Source organism: Xenopus laevis, chromosome 2L (genome assembly GCF_017654675.1).
Source record: "Xenopus laevis strain J_2021 chromosome 2L, Xenopus_laevis_v10.1, whole genome shotgun sequence".
In the NCBI taxonomy this organism is placed as follows: Eukaryota; Metazoa; Chordata; class Amphibia; order Anura; family Pipidae; genus Xenopus; species Xenopus laevis.
In genome coordinates this window covers 168,752,921-168,769,938 of record NC_054373.1, presented here as the reverse complement: position 1 = coordinate 168,769,938, position 17,018 = coordinate 168,752,921, and the positions used below count along the sequence as shown (strand labels likewise).

Genomic DNA, 17,018 nt, shown 5'->3' with positions numbered 1-17,018 from the left:
ATGCTCCAGTCTGGTGTTCAGTCTGGCAGCTCAGTGATTCAGATGCAGATTCTGAACTGCATTTGCTGCATTAGTTGATACATTTCTCAGCAGCATCTGTGAAGTACTAGTGACTATTGTATCAATTCTAACAGCTGCTTTTAATGAAATTCAGGGATTCTGCTCAGCAGGGACAAAGATAAGAAATGTATCAACTAATGAATCCTTTTGAACAGTTACAGAGTCGGTGTACCCCCCCCCCCCACCGTACAGCTGCTTTAGAAAAATGAAACTTTAAAATTCATTCCAGCCTTCCCATCATCTCTGGCATTGAGCTTTTCTCCTTTATGATTCTCTCACCATCATCCATTCAACATTCTAGATCAGTAACAAGATAATTTTCGCCTGCTCGCTCTTTCCTAATAGCAATAACTGTTAGGGGCACATTTACAAAGCTCGAGTGAAGGATTCGAATTAAAAAAACTTCGAATTTCGAAGTGTTTTTTTGGCTACTTTGACCATCGAATGGGCTACTACGACCTTCGACTACGACTTCGACTACGAATCGAATGATTCGAACTAAAAATCGCTCGACTATTCGATAATCGAAGTACTGTCTCATTAAGAAAAACTTCGACCCCCTAGTTCGGCAGCTTAAAGCTACCGAACCCAATGTTAGCCTATGGGGAAGGTCCCCATAGGCTTGCCTGTGTTTTTTTGATCGAAGGATATTCCTTAGATCGTTGGATTAAAATCCTTCGAATCGTTCGATTCGAAGGATTTAATCGTTCGATCGAACGAATAATCCTTCGATCGTAGGATTAGCGCTAAATCGTTCCACTTCGATATTCGAAGTCGAACGATTTTAGTTCCTAGTCGAATATCGAGGGTTAATTAACCCTCGATATTCGACCCTTAGTAAATCTGCCCCTTAATGTTCATATTCACACATCCAGCTTCAAATACAAATTATTGTATAAAACATAACGATGCACTAAATTCAGGATTGGGTTCGGGATTCTGTAAAATCGAAGCCTTTTTCAGCAGTCAATTTCCAGGCACAAGGAGGCTTTGGATTTGGTTCTGTATTCTGTTGAATCCATAGAAGAGGATTCATCCAAACTCTGATTAGCAGGATTTGGTGTATCCCTACTAATAGACACCCATTTAAATACAGGAAAGGAAAAAGTATTCCTGTCCTGAAACCCGTCTGACATGGTTGCGGGGGACTGCATTGGTGGGGGCTTAAAGGAGAAGGAAATTCCCTGGGTGCAAAAACCCTCCCCCCTCCGCTGTGTTGCCCCCCCTCCCTCCTCCCCCCTGGCCTATCTGTCCCGCCAGGCAAATGCCCCTAACTTGTTACTCACCCCTCTGCGCAGGTCCAGTCTACGGAGTTCACAGGCGCCATCTTCTCCCAAGCGATCTTCTTCCTGCTTTGACCGGTGTTTTTGGTGCATGCGCAGTAGGAGCATTTCGCTGGTATGGATCTACTGCGCATGCGCCAAAAGTCATGAAGTTTTCCAATTTCACTTTGCGACTTTTGGCGCATGTGTTCGATCGAACTAATTGCAGTAAATCCTTTGACTTAGATATTCGAAGTTGAAGGATTTACATTCGGCATTAATTAATCCTCGATATTCGACCATATGTAAATCTGCCCCTGAGTGTTGATCTGAGAATTTTAATTAAATTTCTAGTGGTTTTCGTGGTTCCATGGAATGGCAACATGCAGCCCACCACTCCCTCTGCAAGCAGCCTTCTATTTAGAGTGGTGCATCACTTTGAACTCCGTTATTGGGTGCAAGAAGCTTTGTGTCCGTGGTTGCCCTATTGTATGCCTATTTGTTTGGCACCACTAGAATAAACTGAAAAGCAACAACTTGTCTCCTTGACCACTGACAGATTAGCAACGCAGTGTACAAATATAATAATCATGCTTCAGTGCTTATGAGGCCCAAGTCTGCATTTGTGTAACATATCAGGTCACAGTTCTCTAGTTTTACTTGGCAGTTTTACAGATAATTTTCCCCAAGTGAGAAAGAAGAATAAGGACCGCACCAGCTCACCGTTTTCCCCACGATTCAGGTGCTCAGTCTCACAGTGTCCCCACTGTGGAAGCAGCAAAGATTCGAAGAAGCAGACGGCACTTCTGAAAATGGGGTTTATTGGAGTAACTGCTGATGACACCTTACGCGTTTCGGGAGTTATCCCTTAATCATAGGTAAACCTATAAATATATATATATATTGCAAATAAAAATTCACCTGACTTCAGAATGCTATAAATGAGAGTAAACATTCAATTCCAATGAAAGAGTTTGCACGTGCAAGACGTGTGCAAGTTTGCTCCACACAGTGCTTGAATTGGAATGAAAAAGTATAGGGATGTACACATGGCGTGCTAAAACAAATCCCTCCTGCAAGTATAAGCTACACCCACTGTTTTAACAAGCCTCACCCACCAACAATTTGGTATTTCACGCACTTACAAGCAAAGCCATTTTTCTTTTTTCATTTTGGTATTTCTTTCTAATGAACAGTTTGATGCCCAGTATGTAGAGATTTACCTACAGTAAGGGGCAGACTTATCAAGGGTCGAATTTTCGAAGTAATGGGAGTTTTTTTGAACTCCCATAACTTCATAATTCGAATAAATAAAGATCAACCGAAACTGAATTTTTTTCATGGTTAAAACTGTCAAATGTGATTGGAAGTTATTCAAATTCTATTCAAGTTCTATTAAAAAATTAGATTCTCGATTTTCGAGATTTATCTTACTCTGGCCCTTTAAGAACTTGGATTTGACTATTCACCACCTAAAACCTGCCGAATTGCTGTTTAAGTCAATGGGAAAGGTCCAGGAATCAATTCGCAGTTTTCCTGACATTCGAGTTTATAGAATTTTTAAAATGAATTTGATTCAAATTACTTTCGAGTTTTTGGGTCGATTTAATTTATCCGAGTTTAAAAAATTAGATATTATTAATACATTTAGATTGGTCTAATTTCAAAATTTATGGGAGTTTAGGGGAGTTTTTAAAAATTCACATGAATTCGAAACTCAACCTTTGATAAATGTGCCTCTAGGTGTATTCAATATGTGTCTGACTAGGGTCGAAATAAAGTGTGGGGCTGGCCACCCTAGGGAGGCCTGGAACAGTTGCAGAGAGGTTTTGTTGCTGTTTTGAATGAAACACCTTCCAAATTGCTGTTTTAGGCTATGGGGGATCTCCTAGAACCTATTTGGAGTAATTTGGTGGACTTTGAAAAATCAAAGTTTTTTTTTTTTTTTAAATACTTCGAATCAAATTCATCGAATACATCCTATTCACTCAAAGTTAAAATATTTGATTTTTTAAATACATTTTGGTGGGTCTTTTTTTATTCGAATTTTGAGTTGATAGGAGTTTAAAAAACTCCCATCACCTCGAAGTTCGACCCTTAATAAATCTGCCCCTTAATTGTTGTCTGCTGAATGCCTTATTTACTAATGTTTCCTAATGTTTGTTAGCAATTAAGGGGAGTGTTCTCTAAAGGTTAAAATGCCAAAAGGGTACTTGTACTGAAAATGTCCAACAACCCCTGCTATAAAGAATGTCTGTACTAAAGAATCCAATAAAATGTCTTTCTATAAATCGAAATAGGAAGAACTACTTTTTAGCTGGGGGCAAGGCAAAGTCTAAAATATAGAGGAAGAAAGCAACATGTTTTTTTACTTTGCATTTTGCCCCCCTAAAAGTTACAGTGACTGCCCACAGTAGCAACACTACACAAAACAACGGAGCATTAAAGGAGACTTGTTACCCTAATGAAAAATTCTTTTCTATCATCTTAGTTGAGCAAAATAAACTTTATTTACACTAAATTTATTATTTAAATGTTGTTTGCTTCAGTCTTGGAATTACACAATCACAGCTAGCAAGTTATTAAGACAAGTTGTGTATCACCCCAAAATATTGTGTATGCACCAGAATGGGGGCCTTAATGCCCATGTGCAGTGCCCTAGACAATAACAACAGAGTGTGAGGAGGGAAGGGGAAATGTGAGGAGAGCAGTGACATGTGGGAATTGCTGAATGGAAAGCCAAACTAATTGACTCAGGCATAAAGGTGGGCCAGATAATATTTGATTGACAGCTCAGATATTTAAAAACCTTTACAACAGGTTTGGAATTTTTAATGAAAAAAATAATTTGAGTTCCCTGTTTAATTTGCAAAGGACTTTCATTATGCAGCTTTTTATGTGTAGGTGGCAGGTCCACTTTAAAGAAGAAGGAAGCTCAAATCCAAATGGGGTGCTAAATGTTAGGGCACAACCAAGGATTGTAAGGATACCCCAAGCCGGTGCTCTGGTTAGGAAAAGACTGCACCCCAAGCAATCCTCTTCCTTACGCACTTCTTGATGTACAGTAGAGTTAAAAGACAGCTTTTTCACTCTTCTGATCATGGGTCAGCCTCTTGATTTTGAAGAAAGAAGGGAGGAAGAGGATCTCTTTCTCGAAGTGCCACGAGCCAGTGTAGTTTTCTGCCCAAGGGATCAGGTAAGTAATTGCAGTCCTTTGGGGTTACAAATACATTTGGAACCCCTTTTGGATTTGAGCTTTTCTTCTCTTTTAAGTACATGGATATTAATACACGGGATGCTTTAATTAGCCCAAATAAAAGGAGCCTAAGCTCCCCTTGAAACCATGTGCAAGCATTTGTGCCAGCACTAGTCAAGCAATAGTTACCATTGGGTGAGAGGTTAAAACACTGGTTTAAAAATCCCCAGGATTATCTTTAAAATAACTTTAAGTTTGATGAGTCATGAATAATGCCCTGAGGAGGCCCTTTTGAAGTGCAGGGAATGTACTTCCAATAACTGCAGGCTAATTGCTGGTTTATGACTGGTATTGACATGAACAGGAACTACGTGGCACTCCAGATAAATGGCCATATTCTACGTGGAAATGCATTAGCTTCCTAAACTCTGTCTTATAATAATAGGAGTCATAAAGTTAAATTTTTAGTGCTTTCCTTAAGGATGTGTTAAAAGTAAACATTAGGAAGGAACAGAACAGGAAAGAAGGAACCAGAGCTCATTGCAAAAGAAATGTATCTAAACAAAGTGGAGATAGCGTCTCAGATAAAATTAGCTATTTTTCCATCTTATTTTCATTTCAGCTAAATGGTAACCTGGAAAGGATGGATAAGAACTTTTATGGTCGAGGAAGTGGCCGGTAGCCACGAACCGCGTAAAGTGGGCAGCCTACAATATGTCCTGGGCATGCCTTTACCATTTTTAATGATACTTCAATAAATTTCTATTTTTTTAACAGACGAATATTCGGCTCCTTTGGTGCTCCATTTTTCTCGTGCTCCATATAGTTTGAGATTCCTGCAAATCTTAACACTTTTTGTAGGATCGAGATTAGGCCAAATCCTAAACTAAACTGAATCGGATCCATGTGAAATCTTTAGGAGTCTCCCTGTTTGGTCCTTTCTCAAAAACGCTCACCCGTGGCAACAGCCCAGTCACCTGCTCCCTGTAAATTGTGCCTGAATTACAGTTCTGATTGTACAAGTTCTGATTGTACAAGCTGAATTACAATTAGCACTGCTGTTGCAAAAATTTGCCGCAGAAAAATTTGCCGCAACAAAACATTTGCCGAGAAAATGCCCATAAGAAAAAACACCCATTGACTTTAATGCATTTGAACAAAAAAGTCGCCATAAGTAAAAATGCCCATTGACTTTAATACATTTGGACAAAAAAGTCACCATGAAAAAAACCCATTGACTTTAATTCATTTGAACAAAAAAAGTCGCCATAAGAAAACAAAAACATTGACTTTAATACATTTGGACAAAAAAGTCACCATAAGAAAAAACGCCCAATGGCTTTAATACATTTGGACAAAAAAATTTGCCATAAGAAAAAACGCCCTTTGACTTTAATGCATTAGGACAAAAAAGTCACCATAAGAAAAAACGCCCATTGACTTTAATGCATTTGGACAAAAAGTCGCAATAAGAAAAAAAGTCCATTGACTTTAATGCATCAGTACAAAAAAGTCGCCATTAGAAAAAACGCCCATTGACTTTAATGCATTTGGATAAAAAGTTGCAATAAGAAGAAAAATCCATTGACTTTAATACATTTGGACAAAAAAAGTCGCCATAAGAAAAAAATTCCCTTTGACTTTAATATATTTGGACAAAAAAGTCGCCATAAGAAAAAACGCCATTGGCTTTAATACATTTAGGCAAAAAAGTCGCCATAAGAAAAAACGCCCTTTGACTTTAAGGGTCTGGCCACAAGGGCAGATTAAGGGAGATTAGTCGCCAGATGACAAATCTCCTCTTCTTCACTGCGACTAATCTCCCCGATCTGCCTTCCCCTGCCTACCGCCGGCTAAAATGAAAATTGCCTGGGGGCAGACACTCGGAGCGCTTCGTTTTCAGAAGTCGCCCGTAATTGCCTCACGAGGAAACTTCGGTCGATTTCGGAAAATTAAGCGCTCTGAAGGCAGATCGGAGAGCTTAGTCACCGCGAAGTAGAGGAGATTTGTCGCCTGGCGACTAATCTCCCTGAATCTGCCCGTGTGGCCAGACCCTAATGCATTTGGATAAAAAAAGTCGCCATTAGAAAAAAACGCCTATCGACTTTAATGCATTTGGACAAAAAAAGTAGCCATAAGAAAAAACACCCATTGACTTTAATAGATTTGGACAAAAAAGCTGCTTAAAGGAAAAACGCTTATTGAATTTAATGCATTTGGACAAAAAAGTCACCATAAGAAAAAACACCTGTTGACTTTAATACATTTGGACAAAAAAGTCGCCATAAGAAAAAACACCCATTTGCTTTAATATATTTGGACAAAAAAGTCGCCATAAGAAAAAAGGTCCATTGACTTTAATACATTTGGACAAAAAAAAATTGCCATAAGAAAAAACGCCCAATGACTTTAATGCCTTTGGAGCGAGAAAAATTGTTTCATGTGTAAAAAATTGTTGCGGCTTAAAAATGTTGACACCCATTGACTTCAATGCACTTTGTGAATTTTTCGTAGTTTCGCAAATTTTTCAGCAAAGCGAAACGGGATAGATTCTCTTATCATTACCTTTAACCATTTGAAGATGTTTTTTGCCTTCTTGATTTTTGTTTTTTTTACACTGGTTTGTGCTGGAAAACTCCATAAATTCGAGGTATTCAAGTTTTTTCCCATAATTGCATTCAATTGAGTTTTTCACATTTGGATTTTTTCATAAATAAACAAACATTCGAGTTGTGAGTTTATTCCAGGTAGAAAAAAACTCACAAACCTCACAAACTCAACCATCAAAGTGTTCTGTACCATGTTAACCAGTTATACCAGAAACCAGAAAAAGTTATAGGGTAAAACTTTTGATGACACATAGCAAACGTGGTGTAAAGATGATACCTGTATTGGCCAATAAAGATGATAGTTATAGCAAGCTTTTAGAACATTGCAGTTCCTTTTTCAAAGCTGATCACAAAGAAGCTATGTTGGCTATATAGTATGGTGAATAAATCAACCCCCCTATTGTAAAATAAAAGGATATTATAAGTTACAGAGGAGTTCCATAACTATATAAAAGCATTGGGCCGAAGAACCCCGAGGTGACTTCTAGGCGCAGATTTACTAAGGGTCAAATTTCGAAGTTAAAAAAAAAAAATCAAAATTCGACCCTCGAATTGAAATCCTTCAACTTCGAATATCGAAGTCGAAGGATTTTTAGCGTATTCGATCGAACGATTTTTACAGATCGATCGAAAAATTTCTATTCGATCAAAAAAGGAAGGTCCCCATAGGCTAACATTGCACTTCGGTAGCTTTAATTTGGCGAAGTATGAAGTCGAAGCTTTTTTTAAAGAGACAGTACTTCGATTATTGAATGGTCGAATATTCGAACGATTTTTACTTCGAATCGCAGTTGAAGTAAATTCAAAGTCGTAGTATCCTCTTCGATGGTCGAAGTATCCAAAAAATTACTTCGAACTTTTTTAACTTCGAAGATTCACTCGAGCTTAGTAAATTTGCCCCCTAATATCCTCATATTTTTTTTTTTTAAAATATGTTTTTATTAAATTTTCACAACAAACAAATTAAAATAAGAGTAAAATAAAAATACAAAGGAATTTGGAAATAAAAAGAAGAGATAAATGTAGTATGTTGCTAGTATACATTGGTAATAGCAAAAATCTTAGTGTCTTCATCACTCTTCGTTTTGAAGCATTATACAACATTATACTGTACAACATTATTTCCCTCATACACATTTAAAGGAAATGATTAGTAGTGCCTTGTTCTCAGCATCTGGTTTATGTGGTGGCTACTGGGGGGCGTTCGGTGACTTTGTTCTTGTAAATTTTGAATATATTGGTCTGTTTCTTGGATAATGATATTGTCGAGTAATAATTCCATGTCATACCACGTAGTATGTCGGAATGCATAGATTGTGAGATGTCTAATATGTGTTGGAAGCGATTGTATGTAGCTCATCCATGTTGTGAAAAACTTGTCAGTGAATTGCTCTTTATTTGTGGTAGATTCCAACCAATCCATATGGAAAATATGGTGGAGTTTCTGTTTGACCAGGGATAATGGGGGTGCGGATGAGGAAAGCCAGTGATGTAGAATGGTTTTCTTTGTAGCAACCATCAACCTTTCTGCTAAATGTCTTTCAGATCGTGTGAGTTTTGATTGTGGAGGAGGGGTCCCAAAAATTGCCCATGTTAATGTGAATGTATTTGTTTGTTGAGTTAAAGATTTCCAATATTCCTGAACTGCCCCCCACAATTGTTGGATAATAGGACATTGCCAAAGACAGTGCACGAGGTCAGCCCTGGGTTGGTGACATCTCAAACAGTTATCCGAATTTAAAGTACCCATGTGATGTCTCCTAAGTGGTGTAAGGTAAGAGCCATGCAGTATCTGTAAGGCCATTTCTTGATATTTACTGGCCGAGATGGTTTGCATTGTTTTTGCATGATATTGGAGTATGTGGGAGGCTTCTGTTTGTGGGATTACGGAGGTCCATTTGAGTAAAAAGGAATCTGGCGATTCAGTTGACAATGTGGTCCTAATAACACGATAAATCTGAGATGTAGTTTTGTCCGTGTTGTGTCTAGGCCACAGTGCATTGAGTGAGTTGTCTTTATCTGTCTGAGAAAGATGTCTTAACACAGTTGTAGTATAATGGATAATTTGACTCAACAGCATATAGTCATTCACCAGAAACGGGAACTTCTGGATTAACTGTTCCCTTGTTAAAACAGTAAAGGTGTCACTGGTGATGTCTTTAACTGTTTTCAAATTTAGATTATACCATTCCGCTAAAGTTTTATTATTTTTCCCCATCGGAAATGTTGGATTGCCAATCCAGGTAAGGTAGGTGGAGTAGCAAGGTGTCAGTTTGAATCTGCGTCGTACTGAGCTCCATGTCCTGTAGGTGTCTATAAACAGGGGATGTTCCTGCATATCTCGGGGAATGATATCCTCATATTTTGCAACAGAGTGATGTTCTGAGACAATTGCCAATTGGTTTTCATTTTTTATAAATTGTGGTTTTTGAGTTATTTATCTTTTTATTCAGCAGCTCTCCAGTTTGGAATTTCAGCAATCTAGTTGCAAGGGTCCAAATTACCCTAGCAACCATGCATTGATTTGAATAAGAGACTACTCTTTCACATTTAATGTTTACTCAAAGGTGAACAACCCCTTTAAATAAACAGCTAGGCCAGCTGAGGTGTGCAACACGTTACCACTTCTGTTACAACTATAAACATCTGCTTTTATATATATATATAATACACAAAAGCCATGAATATCTTGTAAATTATATCCTTATAAACGGTGAGTTCTGATGTCATCAGTTATAAACGGTGAGTTCTGATGTCATTTCTGTCACATGACTCACTAAAATTTGTGTATTATAATAAATAAAGTACCCCCAGTTGTAAAATATGAGGATATTATAAGTTACCTCGGAGTTCCATGACCTGTATAAAAACACTCTGCCTTCGGCCTCGTGTTTTTATAGGGTCATGAAACTCCTCGGTAACTTATAATATCCTTATATTTTACAAGAGGGGGTACTTTATTCACTATATATATATATATATATGTATATAGTGAATAATATATATATATATATAATATATAGTGAATAACAGTGGCGATCCTAGAGGGGGGCGGGCCCTGGTGCGTGACGCGCAACCGGGCCCCACCCCCCCTCTATACGGCCGCATATGCCGGCATTCTCAGCGGCGAACGGACTGCCAGGGGGCCCTGAGGGGGTGCGGGCCCTGGCCCACTCGCACCCCCTACTCCCCCGGTAGTTCGGCCAATGGTGAATAAAGTACCCCCTCTTGTAAATTATAAGGATATTATAAGTTACCAAGGCGTTTCATGACCATATAAAAACCGAAGGTCGAGTGTTTTTATACAGGTCCTGGAACTCCGAGGTAACGTCTAATATCCTCATATTTTGCAACTAGGGGTACTTTATTATAATACACAAATTTCAGTGAGTCATGTGACAGAAATGACATCAGAACTCACCGTTTATAACTGATGACATCAGAACTCACTGTTTATAAGGATATAATTTACAAGATATTCATGGCTTTTGTGTATTATATATATATATATATATATATATATATATATATCTGAATGTACACGGGTCTGGCTTGTACACTTGGTGCCTAAACAGCAGCTTCAAATGATCCTCCCAGGCGCCAACACTCTGTCTGGCAAGTGCTGCTACAAGAGAGATAAACAAGCTGTAGCCTCGCTGTGACACAACGTGACAGACTCGGTGGAACGCATACCCACGTGGTTTTGAGCAGCTGTTTGCGTTCCAGCGAGAGCCGCGCTCTGGAGTTGGAGGGTGCGTCACGTGGCGCGCTCCCGCTGAGTTAGGCCGGGTCTGGCTGCTGAGGAAAGTGGTTGAGAGTTAGAGCAGCGGGCGCTTTAGGGATAAGTTTGTGGCTCGTGATTCTAGTGGGACCAACATGAGACTGGCCGGGAATAAGTGGCTGGGGGCAGCGCTCCTGCTCCTACTAACTGTCTCGTGTAGCGGGCAGACTAGCGTCGATTCACCTCCAGGTAAGTGTGTGTGCGAGAGGGGAGTGCGGAAGAAGCATGGCATTGCCCTGGCTCTGTGATTGAGACTGCGCTTAACTCATCATAGTAACACCTTCAGGGAAAAGAAACATACGAGAACATAAAATGCCCAATAATAACCTGCTAAATACGTCCTTATATGGTGCTTAGTGGTGTCATCTTTTTAGTTGTTGCTTAGTGATGTCATTTGAGGATTAGACTTCACCTGTAGAGTTCCCTGACCTGTTTAAAGCTTTGTGTCTTTATATGGTCACAGAACCTGTCCCTGACTTCTAATATCCTTATTATTGGGGTACAATATCCCTTATAATACATTAGTGACACTCACAGTATCTTTATATGGTCACAGAACCCCTGAGTTACCTCTCATATCCTTAGCAAGAGTTTAGTCAGCACTCAGACCTCCAAAATTCTTCTCATCTGGTGCAAGTCTCAGTTTCCACCACCGACTGGTTTTCGAATCTTTTGTATCACAGACAGCACCATTAACTAATGTATTTTCTTAAAACTTCTTTATTTAAGACATAGGCTCTTGACCCAGATAAAACACAACGTTTCAGACCTCCTTTTTCAAGCCCCTCTAATATCCTTATCATTTACCGTAGGGGGTACATTATCCCTTATAATACATGAGTGATACTCAGAGTTCCCTGTATAACTCAGCCTGCAGCCTTGTGCCTTTATATGGTCACAGAACCCTTTAGTGACTTCTAATATCTTTATTGACAGTAGGAGGTACATTATCCCTTACAATACATGAGTGATACTCCGAGTTCCCGGTATAACTCAGCCTGCAGCCTTGTGCCTTTATATGGTCACAGAACCCTTTAGTGACTTCTAATATCTTTATTGACAGTAGGAGGTACATTATCCCTTACAATACATGAGTGATACTCCGAGTTCCCGGTATAACTCAGCCTGCAACCTTGTGCCTTTATATGGTCACAGGACCCCTCAGTGACTTCTAATATCTTTATTTACCGTAGGGGGTATATTATCCCTTATAATACATGAGTGATACTCAGAGTTCCCTGTATAACTCATCCTGCAGCCTTGTGCCTTTATATGGTCACAGAACAACCCCTCAGTGACTTCTAATATCCTTATTTACAGCAGGGGGTACATTATCCCTTATAATACATGAGTGATAGTCAGAGTTCCCTGTATAACTCAGCCTGCAGCCTTGTGCGTTTATATGGTCACAGAACAACCCCTCAGTGACTTCTAATATCATAAAAATTTACAGTGGGTGGTACATTATTTCCTATGTTACAGTATGAAATAGCTGTAAGATATTTACAGTCATCACATATGTCCTAGACATACCCCCACCCTGGGGGGATTTTTTTTTTTTTTTTCAAACATTGCCAAGGCCTCTTGTTCCCTCCCTCAGGCTCTGAAAAAGGGAGGAAGCCGCTGATTAACCTTGGCTCAGTATAAATTATAAAAACTGTTGTACGTAGATCACACACAACTGCAAGCCAACATAAGGCCCCTGTTATTGATGCAAAGTAGCTGAACTGCTTCTGTTCTTGAAGTACAAATGTCAGCTGTCATGTGACCTCTGTTTATTAATATATAAGGGGTCTCTAATCCAAAGAGCTTGCAATCTTTAGATTCTAAATACTTTTTCACTAGGTGTAAAACGTTTTCATATTAAAGCAGCTTAGTGGCACTAACATGAGCTCTTTTGCCCTCTAGAGTTCAGGTTTTGTAGAGTAGCGACATGGGAGATGACAAAGGGCATTACGGCCTGACACTGCCCAGGAGATTAAGCAATTTTTAAAATTCCATTAGTTGCTTAATAAGGTTTTTAGGGAATTAAAAGGGTTATTCACTTTTAGTATGATGTAGAGAGACAATTTGCAATTGATTTTCATTTTTTATTATTTGTGGCTTTTGAGTTCTTTTTCAGCAGCTCTCCAGTTTGCAATTTCAGCAATCTGGTTGCTAGAGTCCACATTACCCTAGCAACCATGCAATAATTTGAAATAGATATATGAATAGAAGAGAGCCTGTTTGGAAAGATGAGAAATAAAAGTAAACATCTGTAGCCTTACAGAGCATTTGTTTTTGGATGGGGTCAGTGACCCTCATCTGAAAGCTGGAAAGATGAAGAAGAAGAAGGCAAATAATTAATTTTTTAAGATTATAAAAAAAAAAAGACAAAATTAAGACCAACTGAAAAGTTGCTTGGAATTCTATTACATACTAAAAGTTAGCTTGAAGGTGAACCCCTTTATAGTTGGGCAACGCGAAAGAGGAGAAATATATTATAAACAGAAGTGAGTGCTTTCTCTTGCTTTCCCCTTGTTAGTTCCTTAACCACTTAAAATAGATACAAACGGGAATAAAAGGCAGAAGTCACAGTCTGTCATTTAGCTCACAATTGTTAAAAGTATCTCCACCCCAAACACAGGTTTTTTATCTTCCTTGCGTAATGAAAGAAAATATAGCTTTCCATTATACATTTGTTATACATTTTCTATGCTTTTAAAGATATTTGTAAATGTAATTGCTATTGGGATCATTCTCAGTCTGGAAGCAATGTAGCAGATGGCCTGGAGGACTACTGACCTCTGATTTATACTGTTTCAGAGAACATAAAGGGATAAACAAACATTGTGAACAAAAGTGATTGTATATAGGGAAAAAAGCAGATTAAAATGACTTTTCTTTATTATGGCAAAAAAAAATTTGGGGGTTGTGTTCCTCTTTAAAGTAATAGTGACTTGAACATTTTTAATACAGTGACCTAGAAAGCTTGCGCTTTTTGTGTTCCTTTTTTTCCCTTTTTTATGGCTCTCTGATAGGTTGGTAAACCTATGCCATCAGCTAGAGTACTGCATCCTGGGTTGGTTACTCCCATAAACGTGGGTAAACTGCAGTTTGCAGGTAGGAATGCGTCTTGCCCCCACCCACTTTTTATGATGTCCCATCCTGTTTGCAGCAACAGCCTTTCCTGTTTAATGGTGGTTAGCGGTTTGTGGATTGGGTTGTGGATAAGTCAGTTGTTGGTTGGGTAGCAGGTCGAAGCAAGTAAAAATGGGGCCGTGAGGTTGTGTCCCGGTTTCAAAAATTGGTTCTGCGCAGGACTCTACCATCATACCAGGCTTAAGCTCTCAGTGAAGACAGCCATGTTTGGTCAGACGCATGCTCATAATGAGCACATCTCCTGGCTCGGTCGTTATGTGCAAATGTGTGACATAAAAGTGGGGATTGCTCCTTGATCATTCCTCATAGTGATGTCCGACCTGAAACCCGCGGATCAGGCTGGTTCGGGCTGGCTACCACAAAAAAACTTTAAATCTTGGGTTGGTTTGGGTTGAGCGATTCCCACCAGTGACCTCACGCTTCCGGGCCTTCAGTTTATAGACTAGCGCCTGCCCATCTCTTTTGTGACGTAAGGCGAGGCGGACGTGGGTCTATAAATAGTTACATAGTTAAATCGGGTTGAAAAAAAGATAAAGTCCATCAAGTCCAACCCCTCCAAATGAAAACGCAGCATCCATACACACGCCCCTCCCTACTTTCACATAAATTATATATACCCATATATATACTAACTATAGAGCTAAGTATCACTATAGCCTTTGAAATTCTGTCTGTCTAAGAAATCATCCAAGCCATTCTTAAGGTGGCAATACACGGGCCGATAAAAGCTGCCGACAGACCGAGTCGGCAGCTTATTGGCCCGTGTATGGGGCCCCCCGACAGGCTTCCCCGTTCGATCTGACCGCCCTGGGGCCCACGATCGGATCAGCCTCAAGGTGGGCATATCGGGGAGAGATCCGCTTCTCTACCACTTTATTGTTCGGGTAAGCAGTGGTGAAAATAGATATTACTGGGCTCCACAGTAAATTAAATTTACTTTTTTTAAATTTGACCTTTTGTACCATGATATATTGAAATTGAGCATCAGTGATGGCATGACCGCACCCCTCTACATTTCTGGGCCCCCCTGCAAGATGCTTGGAAGGAGAAACATTTCTGTAAAAATAAAGTTGGTGCATGGAAATATGGAACATGAGTACAGTGAGATCATGCTGAGCTCGTGTTAATGGCCTGGTCAGGGCTGACTGTGGAAACTCCAGATACGTGGAAAAGGCACGGAAAAGACAGTTTCTAGTTCAGTCATCATGTAACCCAGTCCCTGAGTCGGAGGGACAGCTGAGAAACGAAACCGTTTCCTATTCTCACGTTCCTTACATCTTGTTTTACATGAATTGAGATTGGCTTGGGCAGACCTGCAGCTGCCTTTATTTGTAGCTGTATTCTTTTCACAGCTATTTTTTTGCACTATAAGAAAAAGAAGTTTTCTAAATTACATAAATCAGTCAAAACTCCACTTATGTATGATTTTGGATTGTAATAAGGAAGCTAATTATTGGGCCCTTTCATTTTCCAGTGCTTAAACCAAAATAAAAATATTCTCTCCTTGTAGGCATCTATTACAACAATGTTTCTTGCATTTTCGGCCTAAAATCTGCCCGACAGTTTGTAGTGCGTGCTGAACAGGGGGCAGATTGTCCCTTTCCCCGCTAATGATGGAAATTATTCATTTTACAAAAGAAAAGAAAGGCCTCTTTCTTTCTTTCTTTCTTTCCCTGACAACTTCCTTGACTACTTGGTGGTCAGACTGGTCAGAAACTGACCAGCAGGTGGTACTGTTAGAACTAAATTCATTCATATTAACAACACATGTATCCTTTAATATCTTGGAATTTAAAAAAAATAATCAATGTACATTGCAAAAGTGCTTAGAATAGCCCCCTCATCAATTTTCCATTCAGCCAGCGAAAGGGCATTTCCTAGATTTTTTTTTTCTCCTGCCCACTGAGCTGGGAATTTTCGCATTCAAAATTTTTATTTGTTTTTAACTGTAGGTCTTGATCTGGCATACGTTACCAGGGCCAGACTGATATTTTTTTACATCTGTATTTTAACATGCAACAACTAATTGTATCAAATTTTCACAGTAACATTGGATTTGTTGCAAACCATGCAGCTCTCCAAGTGGGAGTGTAACCACAAGTTCCACCCAATTATGTTAGCTGGAGGTGGATGTATGAGATGTTGACATGATCTGGCATGGACCTATGGGTGTGCCTGTTGAAACCAAAATATAAAATGGTGGAAAAATTGTTTTAAAGCACAAAGGTGACCCCTTAGAGCAGTGATCCCCAACTAGTGGCTCAGGCGCAACATGTTTCTCACCAACCCCTTGGATGTTGCGCCCAGTGGCCTCAAAGCAGGTGCTTATTTTTAATTCCAGGTTTGGAGGCAAGTTTTAATTTCATAAAAAACAGGTGTACTGACAAACTGAGCCCCACTTAGACTGTCAGTCCACATAGGGGCTACCACTAGTCAATTACAGCCCGTAATTGACGCTCCCAGGAACTTTATTCATGTTTGTGTTGCTCTCCAACTTTTTTTTATCAAGCATAATGAATATTAGTTTGGCTGCACGCATTTCATGCCATTTAAATCACAATTTACAGATTCTATATTAAACATGCGATTTCCTGTTAGTTTCTAATCTTAAAAATGCATGTAGCTGCTACAGCTCTCTGGGGATATATTTATTATTGAATGTGTTTATGGCTTCCGCTGCCACTGTGGTTAGACGTTCCCCACAAATCTCTTGCACGACACGTTTTGTTACAGTTTGTGTATGTCACAATAACATCTCCAGATCCTGGTAGTGTTATCATTACCAACACCAATGTTTATATTTTCAACACACAGTATTTGACTTTTGGGAAGGAGGTGGGAGATAAGCAAGGAATTCGAGCTTGTTTGTGAACATTTGGCCAGTGCTGATCAGGGGACTTTTTCAGTCATAGGAAGGGACAGATTTAGCCAGATGCTCCTTTATGGGTTCACTTCCAACAACTTTTTAT

At 39.4% G+C, this 17,018-nt stretch overlaps 1 protein-coding gene across 1 annotated transcript in view; it reads left to right on the top strand.

Moving 5' to 3' along the window:
* Positions 1-10,861: 10,861 nt before the first annotated feature.
* tmem123.L (transmembrane protein 123 L homeolog) overlaps positions 10,862-17,018 on the top strand; it is a 34,541-nt gene continuing 28,384 nt past the window's right edge. Inside the window, exon 1 of the mRNA XM_018247756.2 lies at positions 10,862-11,097. Coding sequence (XP_018103245.1) covers positions 11,004-11,097 — 94 coding nt within the window. The 5' untranslated portion in view covers positions 10,862-11,003. The remainder of the gene's footprint in view (positions 11,098-17,018) is intronic.